We start from the raw sequence: 12,585 nt of genomic DNA on the forward strand, positions 1-12,585 counted from the left end.
TTTAGAGCTAGAAGTCCATAGAAAGTCCCAAAATTGGAAGAAGCATGATAAAAACGTGAAACATGAGGGAAGGATAGGGCTTTGTCTGATTCAGGCCCAAGCTCATCAACTAAAGTCAGAGAAGCTTCCTTTTAACAAAGAACAATTAGATTGAAAAAAAAAAAAATCATATACATCTCCACACTTATTCACACTACATTTACAATCACGATATATTTCAAATCTTTAGAATATTGAAGTCATTTACATCTCTTGGGATTAATATAATTAAAATATAAATAAGTAGAGTTTTCTTAGTTTAACTTTTTATCATTAAAAATAAAATCGAAACCATAGATTTTAAATGACTCGATCCAAATTCAAAATTAGAGTTTTTTTAACTAACATGTTTAAGTCACATCCAGTGCAAAATAATAATAGACATTTGTGTTCAGTTTTTTTCTCAACTGCATTTTAAGCGATAATTTTAGTAGCTCATGGTTTTAGAGACCATTTTTGTCGAGAAAAGGAATATCATCAACGTTCATGCACAAATATCATGAGCTAAAAAGGGTGACCAAACGAAAAAATAAACATCTCCAAGAAATGGTTTGGACTCAACTTTTTACTATTAAAGCTCCAAACTACCTTTGGGGATGCATTTTTAACTGCTACCTACTCAATCGCTACACATTCAATCTTTCAAATTTATTTCCTCATTCCAAGCTCAAATTGGATAATCCTTTCAAAAAAATTTGGAAGTGCAGCGGTTGTCGATTATCATAAAATCTCACATTTTCGAAGTTGGGTCCACATGCACGTAAATGTATTTCTGTAGAATATCCTCAAAGTAAAAATGCCTCTCTAAAAATATACTGTCTCCATGGATGTCACCTAGTTTGAGGGCATCTCCTGTCACACAAATTCTCATCTTCAGGTTCAGAATCGTATTTGATATTCTTCACAACAGACGTTTCCCACAGATGTTGAGGGAAACCATATCATGACAGAAACAAATAAAAATGAAACCATGTTCAAAGGGCTTGTCTATTCAAAGCAGCATCTGGCGAAAGCCACTATCCCAAACTCCAAAGCATGGCCAAGCTAGCATCTCCTCAGAGGTTGGATCAGGAAGTTGACGATGGCGTGCCTACGTTGTTCATGATAATATTTTACCAGTTAGCCTTTGACATTTCCATCTCAAGACGATGGACTCGATCTCCCTATTGCGCTAGATCATGTACGAAACACCACTGATCTAATTTTGAATCGTATAACAACATATCCTCTTCACTTCACGCCTTTGTCTCTCAAATGTCTAGTGCAGTCATTCCTAGCAATGTTCATGAAGCTTTAAGTGTTCCTAACAATTTATGCAGAGTGCAACATTGAAATCAATCATGATGTAATCAACTTTAGGCTTTTTCTAACTATTTTCGGTATCAGTCCATGATCCCCTATCTAAACATCAAACTTTCAATCATAATCTTTCCGGTGAGAGAAAACAAAAGTAAAAAAAAAATGCATCTCCATCAGCAACACAGTTAACAGTAATTAGGTCTCCAGTGTATGCCATAAACTTTGCTTGAAACATGGTGACTGAATGAACGGAAGTTTGACACCATCAATTTCCCAATCCCAGAGTTTGATCCCCGACACAAGAATATCACCAGCCGCATTGAAGCTAACAGTGTTGACACAGCCTGAATGTTTAGCTAGATTTCGCATGAAACCAAGACAAAGCACAGGAGAAAAGGTAAACATATATCCACAAACTCGAATTTGCTAAAGCACAAACATAGATTGTATCATAAATAATTATTATTAGGTGTGTTTCATTTAATTGAAGATGCAAAAGGAAATATAAAAATATGTAGACTTTCTCCACTTAAATTCAAGTGACAGAAACCAAAGCAATTTGGTATTGGAAGTGCTCATAATTAGGTATTGCAAATTCTCATAATTCACTTGAGCTATAGCCAGCACTTAATCACCCAAAGGCAGGAAATGCCGATAACTTGCAATAAATCCAACTATAAGAAAAACCTAACAAAAGTATTGCTGAGATCCTTTATTGGGCAAACATTAGCAAGACGGCATCTCTCAACTCAACCAATAACCCCGAAACACTATTACTAAATTCCATGAAATCAAGAGTGTGAACGCATATAAGCTATGTAGTATGTCCATCAAGAAGAGATTATAAATTCAGTTTTAGAAGGAAAGCAAACAGAATAGCAGCGGCAACAAAATCTTAAAACCAGGAGCAATGGCACATTCAAACTAGGGTATAAATTAAATGAACCGAATAAAAAGTATTGTGAGCAAGTAGACTGCATTAGGCAGGCTAGACATTTAAAGTAGAACCAAAGATTTAGAAGGTAATAAAAGGTGGTGGGGATTGAAACTAGTGATGCAAGGTGAGGGTAAATACAAGAGTTAAGAGAAACTAAAAGCACGAACTAAGCTTCTAAGTGACAGTCGACAACATAAAATAATCTTCCTTCATGAATAGATAAAATAATTGACGAGGCAGGAAACCTCGTGCAACATCCTATGCAGTTCATCTCTATCTTTAACAACTTGATCCTTATTATTGCCGTCAACCGTACAGATCGACCCTGTGAATTCTCGAAGTAGCGCCTCGACAAAGGACAAATCTGAAGTAAAAACAAACAATAGTTTAAACTTGTATAGAAAAATAACAGGCACTAAACCCCGATATAAAGAGATTACAGAGGATTAAGTAGCCAAACTGGTAGCTCTATATCTTGCATGTTTTGTTCAATCGCGTGTGAATTATAACAGACAAGAGCTGGGGATTGAAAATAGAAGCTAAACTGCATTAAATTCTCTGCTGCCTCAGTATAAAGGTTTATACCACAATTAGCCATCCAGTGAAGTTATTCAGTCAAGTTAAAAACATGGAATACAATTTGAACCAAACATTGAGATAATTCTCAGCAATTTATCAATATATCCATCGCTGACAATATCCAGTGAAGGTGTCTCTTTGCCAGCATTAAGAAACATTAAAGGAGTAAAGAAAAGAAACTTTTCCAATCCAGTAATTAGAAACCAGGGGAATAAAAAAGTGTCTACATGTAGTTTATCACTGTACCAGAGATGGAAGTACTGCCGTTTAAATTAATAGCCGGAATTGTTATAACTATTTCTCCAAGCCTGAGCTCGTAAAATATCATAGTAAGGCCTACCATCAGAATATGCATCTCTTTCTTAGCAAAGAGCCTGCTGAACATCTTGGTGAAAGTGAGGCACGTCCTTGTTTTCGTGCAAACAAATCACCCTGCAGGTCTGGATCGGCAGAAATACCATAAAATGAAATCATGATTGTTTCATACATTTCACAAATAGTGAAAATAGGTGAATAGCTAAGTGAAAAATATACTCGAACAAACAAATATATATATATATATATATATATATATATATATGATAATCAACCAAGAATTATCTTTTTTTCCAATGTATTTGATAAAAGATATGTTCTCTGAAGCAGGGTATTGCCAGTCACATACAAAGAATATCATTACACTCAGATAGTCAAAATTCCGAAAGGTAATCAAGTTATTGTCACAATCATTTTATTCTTCTTCCCGGCGGATAAAAGGATAACTTTCCCATCCACAATGTCATCAAGCTCGATTTTCTTGGCATCACTATCAACTCTGTTGTTGTTCAAATAAAGTCCCCCTTGCTTGAGCAGACGACGGGCTGCTGATTTACTCTCCAGCAAACCAGTAGAGACAGTGAGATCAACAAGAGACAGGTTTAAGACCTGGTCTTGGCGCAAAGAACACGATGGAACATCCTCTGAGATTGTCTCAATTGTCTTCCAATCCAGTTCCGTTTTGGCACCCGGCCTCAATGCCTGGGTAGCTTTTAGCGCCTCGTCAAGTCCCTCTCGCCCATGGACAAAAAGGGTAACTTCCTCGGCAAGCCTATGCTGAGCAGTATTGGGGACATAGTCAGGTCTCTGCATTGACTTTTCAATCTGGAAGATCTCATCAATACTGAGGAAAGTAAGGATTTTGAGAAATCTGATAACGTCAGCATCTGAAACAGAGAACAAGTACTGGTAAAACTGGTAAGGTGACATGAGGGAGGGCGAGAAGCCAAATGGCACCATCCTCGGATTTGCCAAACTTGGTGCCGTCACTCTTGAGGAGAAGAGGGAAGGTAAGCCCATAGGCTCCTTCGGCCTGAAGAATTTTTCGAATGAGATCGGTGCCAGCAGTGATGTTGCCCCATTGGTCGCTGCCTCCAATCTGAACATTAACCCCATGGTCGCGGAAGAGATAGAGAAAATCATATCCCTGAAGCAGCTGGTATGTGAACTCAGTATAGCTCATGCCCTTCTCCGATTCCAGCCTCTTGCGAACGCTGTCCTTAGAAATCATGGTGCCCACCCTGGCGAATCTTCCCACATCCCTCAAGAAATCCAGCAACTTTACATCCTTCCACCAGTCGTGATTGTTTAACATCGTGAAAGAAGAAGAAAAAGAAGACGAGTCGCGTCCAATAATACCCTGAATGGTGGCTGAGATTGCAGATACGTTCTTTCGAGTGCAGAAGGATCGAGGTCTGGCCTCTCAAGTGACTTACCTGAGGGGTCACCGACGCGACCAGTGGCTCCGCCGATGAGAGCAACCGCTGAGTGGCCACAGCGGAGGAACCATGAGAGAACGACGATACCAAGTAGGTTTCCGAGGTGAAGACTGTCGGCGGTGGGGTCAAAGCCACAATATACCTTCAAAGGAGAATGTCGGAGTGATTCGCTGGTGATGGAATCGAGAAGGCCCCTCTCTTGCAGAATTTCGACCACATTCCGTCGTGAACAGTGAAGGCGGTTGAGGGAGCGGAGATGATGTGGAAGAGACGCGGAGGAAGCAGGGAAAAATAGCCTCCAATTGGTGGCGGAGACAAGAAGAGTGTGACCCCGCACTAGAGAATTAGCAATGAATCCCATCTATCTATCCTCGCTCTCGCACTGGAAAATTCTGATTTATTTATGTGCAAAAACTAAATATTGCCACTCATCAGTATTGAGGAGTGAGTTTTGCTGTCTACTTCGGCAAAAACTGGCTTATTTATTAGTTCCTTCGTCTTAGTTTTTTTTTTATTATTATTATTATTATTTCCTGGTGGGGGCACATAATTGTGATCAATTTCTATATGAATTTACCAGCACTTAAGAAGCTCGATGTAATGTTAATGGTAGAGTTTTTGGGCTTTGATGATTCTGAAAAGTTTCCTCTTTTTTCGCATTTCTGCGTGCAGGATATGTAGGGCAGACAATCCTAGAAAGCTGCTCGCGGGTAAATGAAAACCTAGCATTTAGCGCGGAGTGATGCCATCAAGTGTTGCGCTGCAGCAGAGTTCGTTCTCTATCTTAAATCAGGAGGTTTTAATGGCCTTCCATACAAAAGAACTTGAGAGAGGATAGCATTGAAAACAAGGTCAATTAGCACCGAACTTGAGAGAGGATAGCATTGAAAACAAGGTCTAAGAAAATGAATGAAATGATTTAAGAAAAGTAAATTGATTATTGACAAAGAGTGCATTCTGTCAAATCCTATGACCCTCTCCCTCAAACACTCGAAGTTACAACTTCAAAACATATTAATTTATACATAGAGGCCTCCAGCATTTTCAGTAGATCCAAGCCAAGCCAAGCCAAGCCTGCACACAAATAGGAACGACGACAAATTCAGTGTGCTCCTTACAATGAATGTATTGGCAAAATCCAAAAACACAAATGTAAAAAATAGAATTTTTTGTTTGACTGGGATACAATACAACATGCCATGTCTAATCTGAGAAGCAAAATATCAATACCATCTATAACCAATTCCCTAACTCGTTACCATCTTCTCACATTAACGACACCAAGATTACCAGTTTCTTCTATATACAATTAATTTCTTTGTACCAAATAATCTTTGTAAGAAGTTAAGGGTTATGCTAAATAACCAAATGTGACCCAGAAAACTCTCAAAATTTGAATAGATTTCAGCGATTGCACTTACTTCAATTCTGGGGGATGGAGTACATCCACTCTGGAGGCGGCCAAAACATCTTGGAATACTCACTTGAACTACCAATTGGCTCGATACTCCCACTCCCTAGATCAAACACTCCAGCTCCCCGACCCTTCCACACCTCATCCTCTTGCCTCCCACTACAATGATTCGTAAAAAGTATGCAGTTCCCTTTGCAACTCACATCCGATGCATTGACCGAAAAGGCAGAATTTTCACCCAGAAACAACATTCTATCCCCCAGATCACTCACCTCAATCCATCTCCCTGCATTCTCATCCAAACGGAACACCTTAAACTTTAAAGTCCTCTCATTCATACCACAATCATAAAACTCGAACCATTCATCAAAATCCATATTATTCTCAGGTCCACAGCTCAAATACATGTCCACCAACAGCAATTCCCCGTTCGAGTTGACAAGAAACTTCTTATCCCCACCGAATACTGAATTTGCGACAACCTTCACGCTCAAATCCACATAATTCACCAAAACTGCTCTCCCCGAGTTATCAACTGCGTATAATTTCCCTTCCCTAAAAATCACATCATCGTAGGGTGAAGGGAAATCATTAATAACCCTCCATTTCTCATCACCAGACTTATAAACCACCAACTTGCCAGAAAGATGAATGGTCAAAAGCACAAACCCGTTATTTACATCCGAAATAACCGCAACTTTTTCCATGTAAAGATTTCCAGCCTCAGCGATCGAGTTAGCCCTCGGTTTAAAATCAATGTACTGAAGGGCATATTCTTGACCCAACTCCTTAACCCTAAAGTTGAAGAAACTAAAAAACATGGGGAAACCAGTGGGGAATGGCTTGAGCGGGGATCGGGTAAGCGGGTTGAGAAGGTGGCTTCGGTTGGAATTATCGCGTTCAAGTTTGACAATCCATGGCGGTTGATCGTGGGGTTGGGCTGAGTGGATAGAGTAGATAGTGCGTTTGGAGAGATAAAATCCCCAAGTGGTGTCAGAGATGCCTGAATTGGGAAGTATAGGGAAGCGAGATGCGGAGGATGGTGGTGATTGGGCGGCGGAGCGCCAGGTGGGGCAGACGGAGCCGAAGCGTAGGAGGTCGGTTGAAGTGGGGAGGTGCTGACAAATATGGTGGAGGAGCTCGGCCGGGAGGTTCGCCCAATTCGCCATGGATGAAATGGAAATTTGGTTGCAGTGTGTATGTGAGAAATGATGCTGCTTCTGTTTTCCGAGACGGTGATTCACTGATTGTCTTATTATTTATTTTATTTTAATTAAGGGTGATCATCGATTCATTCGATTCGATTTTCGATTTTTTATTTCACTTTTTTCGATTTTCGGTTTTAGAAATATATAATCTGAATTCGAACCATTTTTATTGGTTCAGTATTATACCAAAATGGTTCGATTATTTCGGTCGGTTATTTCGATTTTGATATAATTACTTAAATTAATAATATAAATATATTGTAAAATATAATATTTTAAATTTTTATATGTTTTCTTAGTAAAATATTTAAACAGAAAGTCTAAATTAATTAAACAAACAACAATCAACTAAAAATTGTTTAAAATGATTTTTCATTAACTAAATATCATATTAAAATATATAATATAAATAAAAATATTAAAAAAATTATTAATTTAATAAAATTTCGGTTTTTTTCGGTTTTTTCGGTTTTGACATATATAATCCAAAACCGAACCAAACAAACTTCGGTTTTAATATTTATATCTGAATTATAAAATTCGATTTTCGGTTTTGATTTTCGGTTTTATCCGAAATTTGAACACCCCTAATTTTAACCATCCAAAAAAATATTGGTACATAATGGAACTCGATTTATCTACTAAAATATTAATGACAAATATCAGATAAATCATTCAACTCTAATTTCATTTAGACTTTATCATATTATTCATCAAAAGTCAATTTAAGTTTTCTATTTTATTTTAAAGTTTTCAAAATCATAATTGAACCTTTTTTATATATGCCGATAAACATATTGAGCATGTCCAAAACCTTTTTTTTGGTACTTGTCGTTATATCTATTGAGTATGTCCAAAGACATAAAATTGCACAAAGTTTTTAATATATATACCATGAGTGTGAGAGATATATATTATATATTATATATATAAATATATATATACCATGTTTCTGTATAATAAATTAAACATTTTATTTCTTTGTTATTTGTGACCGAAAATATATTTTAATTGGTGTATCACTAGTTAGTGGTCTGCCATATTGTGATGATTGAGTGATTCAATATCCATTAACGAAGTTGTTGGATCACATGCTTTCTTCACATTTGTCGGTGAATTTTTTGACTTTGTATGGTCTCCGTGGAAACGTAACTTGTGTGGACATTCACCATTTGGACTTATTTCCAAATTATGTTTTCATTCGAATTCGTGTCGAAAACCTTTCTCAAATTTTGCCTCTTTCTGGTTGGGGCATTCTAGGAAAATTTCTTCTGAACATCTTCCCACATGAGCCATATTGCATAATTTCCGACGAGTTTATTCACCCCCTGATATCTTGTTGTTTCTTATAAGATTTTTCAAATATTTCTTCTGCAACGCTTGCAGTTTTTTCTGTCATTGTATTCAACAGAAAAGATCTCATTTATAGAATTTTGATAAAATTTAAATGGAAATTTGAATATGTCCATCTCTGTAAGACAAACCTAAAATCCTCATGATCATCTAGTGGAGATGTTGTATTCAGTGAGTGATGGAACAAGAGGTGTTTCATTCTCCGGGGGATTCTTGACGAACTTCGAATATTCATGTCTGATCTTCTCAACTTGATGAAGTGAAAGGCTTCATGCGAGCCTTTCTTGACTGGTTCTAGTGCTACACTAAAAAATTAAAGCTTCAAAATATCTGTTGGGTGCAATAATTGTCCCTGCTTGTTAGAGTGATCAAATCATGGTACTTGAGCTGCTGTGCGGTTTTAAAGATTTGAGTTGCACCATTACCACTAGCTATAGATTTTGGTAAAGCGGTAAGCACTCGGTCCTACAATTGATATCAGAGCCAAGGTCACGAGTTCGATTACATTGATTGCAAGGAATGCAATTATTGGGAGGGAGATTGTTGGGTGCAATAATTGTCCCTGCTTGGTAGAGCGATCGAACCGTGGTGCTTGAGCTGCTGTGCGGTTTAAAAGATTTGACTTGCACCATGACCACTAGCTATAGCTTTTGGTAAAGCGGTAAGCACTCGGTCCTACAATATCTCCTCTTGACAAATAAGCATTATTTTCCTATATTTCATGAACAACTTACTGAATCCATTTTGATAGTGTTAAGATTTCTGGGAAGCTGGGTGTGCTGGAAATCGGTTTTCTCGTATCCAAAATAGAGTAGAAGTTTTAAAATTTCAGTTTGACGTTAAATAACGTCTTTGAACACTCGTATAGTTTAAGGAATAAGATGCATTCATAGGGCTTTTATGAATATACCTATAGTGAATGAATCACTTGGCACCAACTATTGCGGGATTGATGGAGATAACTCTTGTAGTACTCCCTACGAACAATCTTCGTGAAAGTTTTCTTCAATTCTCCAATCAAGTCGACGACTAAAACGTTTGCTCATCTTCTAAATTGTACTATAAATTTAGAAGATATTTAACGTTGAGATCAAAAATTGAGTTGAGGCTCAAACCCTAAACCTTTTAGAGTTGGTGAGAGTTTTCGAAAATTTTATGCTATAGAGGCTAGGATTTTTGTCTCCTTTTCAACTCATAAACACTTAATCTAGTTTCCTTAATTGTAGGTTTAGACTTCTTTAATTAAATATTAATGAGCTTAATTAATTTGACTAGTACAACTAGTAAATATTTCAAAGTCCATTAAGAATTTCAACTAATTAGCATGTTGGACTTATACTCCTACAAGCCCATCATGCATACTCTCATTATATTTAATTTAATCTTTTATAAACTCAAACTTTGAGTTTAATAATTTAAACTCTCAATTTTCATAATTTCAACTTCTTGAATTTATTATATCCAAATTTTAATTATAATAAATTCAACTCCTTTAATTTATTATCTCAATGGGAACAAAATATACATTATTTGTATGACCCTCAATTGTTTAGGGATACAGCTAACCGAGGGTTCACAACTCTTTATTTCTATTACTTCTACTACTAAAATATTACTAGATTTTTTCTGAAAGCTAAGTTCGAAAATACCCATGCACATACATACGATTAAAAACAGTCAACCATGCGTAATAAAAGTCATTCAATCACTGAATAAAATAAATCAGTTAAATAAATCCTAAATATCAGCAACTCCTAGACTACTGTTTTGAAAAGAACTCAAACTCGATATTCAAAAGTCTGTCAAAATCCACGACGTATAAAAAAATGCAAAACATCTAAAAATAATGTTTCACCCATGACTCATAATCATGATATGCGGAAGAATGCAAGGTTTCCTCGGTTTATCTTGCGCACTCCCAACTCCATCTACTCAGTCTTCAGCGACTCCAGTCTCAACATCATCGAGCTCACCTGCATCAATCATACCTAGTGAGTTTAAAAACTCAACACACCTGAACTTTTATAACAAGTACATATACATATCATACAACAATGAAAAATATTGTAATTAAAATAAGTTTTGTGATATTTAAAAGCGTGAACTTAAACATGTCGAAACATAAAAATATTGGAATCATATCTCATAATGTAATCATATACATGTTCATTTTCTTTTATTGAATTCAGATCATTAGTTGTGACTTTCGTATCAGCTCTAAGTCGATGGATCCATCTACGTATAACCGTGGTACCCGACGGCGGGGACATCAACGACAATTTTACCCATCTACTAAGCCTTGGCCTTGCATGTTCGTGTTCGTGTTCATATTAGTCACAACCAATTCACCTCCTTCAAAAACATCTCATCATATTCATCACTTAGAAAATTCATGCATATACGTACATTTTCTTAAAACCAAGTATATGATCGAGCAAAACTTGCACAGTAAAATCTCCAATAAAAATAAATAAAAATTCAGGCTCGAAATAATCGCAAGTGCACGATGTCAAGTTATAGTAAAACGTATAAGAGTACGAGTATCGATCCCACAGAGATTGATTAGACAAATTTACTTTAAATTAAATTCTTTAATTAATTAAAACGACAATTGAATTACTTATTAACTAAATTAATACTAAAACACTAAATTGAAACAAACACATTAAAAATAATATAAACTAAAATAATAAATAAGCGAGTGTTAGGATCTCGGTTCACCTACCCGTCGTTAATTTAATTAATTAATATCGACACTGATTTACGCTTTTGACAGGATTTCCTAAGCAATTAACATACTCTCTCGAGCTATGCTAAACTAATTCTACACGAAAGAATAATAAAATCTCTTTTATTATTTACTAACGGTGAATTGCATGTCGATCTATGAAATCCCTTAGTTTTCGCTCTACTGGACTATGACTACCAACGTGTATCCAACTTCATATCTCTATGTAAATTGTAGATCCACGGATTATGCTACTTGTTCCTATCGCAAGTTATTCTCTCGAACTCACCCACAATATTAGATATTATTAAAGTTAGCTAGGCGTTAACAATTCAATGTAAAATAATAGCACAATCAAGAATGAATCAAAAGTCGAGAATTAAATAATCAAACAACGGTTCGGGGTCGGATCCCCTAAATCCTAACTACAATAAAAGAGTAAAGAGAAAACGCTGTTGAGTTCTTGTTCCGGTTCCGTTGAGCTATCGCCTGCTACAGTGCTCTCCCTTCCAAATCGCGGCGCCTCCTCTCGTGTATTAGGTTAGGTGGTTTTATAGAGTCCATAAAATTTGGAAACAAATCTTCTCGGATTTCGTCGCTCGCTAGGGCGGCCACTTTTGACCGCTGGGGCGAGTGGTTCTCGAATAAAAATCCTTGGCCGCGTCTTTGGTCTCGCTGGGGCGGTCACTTTTGACCGCCCTAGCGAGAGGTTCGCGCAAATACTCCTCGGCTGGATTAAAATGCTCGCTGGGGCGGTCACTTTTGACCGCCCTAGCGAGGCATTCTCGCTGCTCTGCATATAAAATCCCTCTTTTTGGTCCAATTCCTACAAAACAACCACAAAATACACGAGATCAGCCAAATGCTAAATAATGCTAAATGAATGCTAAATTAAACTAAAACAAACTAATATGATGCATGAATGCGACTCAAAACTAACACTAAAAACACGTAAAAACGAGTCCTATCAACCCCCTCATACTAACCTTTTGCTCGCCCTCGAGCAAAATAGGTGACAAGACACAACAAAAACTAAAAACAAAAACAAAAATCAAATAAATAAAATAAAATGAAAACTAATTCAATGATATGTAATGGCTCAACTCATGCATCAACAAATTTTAAGTATATTTTCCATTGATCAATGTACAACACAAGTCATCGCAGACCCCTTGAAATTTCCACACTAATTTTTATGCGTTGAACGTGAACGTGTGTGAGTGCAATGTTGTTTCCAGTATCGTGTCTTTCAAATAGATTCATTCCTGAAATTT

General features: G+C 36.7%; 2 protein-coding genes across 2 annotated transcripts; both read right to left on the reverse strand.

The window, feature by feature from the left end:
• Positions 1-3,433: 3,433 nt before the first annotated feature.
• Positions 3,434-5,104, reverse strand: LOC140826914 (tyrosine--tRNA ligase, chloroplastic/mitochondrial). Its single transcript, XM_073189460.1, is given in 3 exon segments — positions 3,434-4,111; positions 4,113-4,561; positions 4,564-5,104. Coding segments are annotated over 3 exon segments (1,404 nt in total). The 5' UTR covers positions 4,970-5,104; the 3' UTR covers positions 3,434-3,562.
• A 388-nt stretch (positions 5,105-5,492) lies between these two features.
• Positions 5,493-7,265, reverse strand: LOC140826921 (F-box protein SKIP23-like). The gene is made up of 2 exons (XM_073189467.1): positions 6,030-7,265; positions 5,493-5,682 (listed from the first exon to the last, which is right to left on the reverse strand). Exon 1 carries the CDS (start codon positions 7,189-7,191, stop codon positions 6,031-6,033), a length of 1,161 nt encoding a protein of 386 aa, XP_073045568.1. The 5' UTR covers positions 7,192-7,265; the 3' UTR covers positions 5,493-5,682; position 6,030.
• Between the last annotated feature and the right edge of the window lie 5,320 nt (positions 7,266-12,585).

The sequence above is a fragment of the Primulina eburnea genome, chromosome 1 (assembly GCF_022965805.1).
Source record: "Primulina eburnea isolate SZY01 chromosome 1, ASM2296580v1, whole genome shotgun sequence".
Taxonomy (NCBI): domain Eukaryota; kingdom Viridiplantae; phylum Streptophyta; class Magnoliopsida; order Lamiales; family Gesneriaceae; genus Primulina; species Primulina eburnea.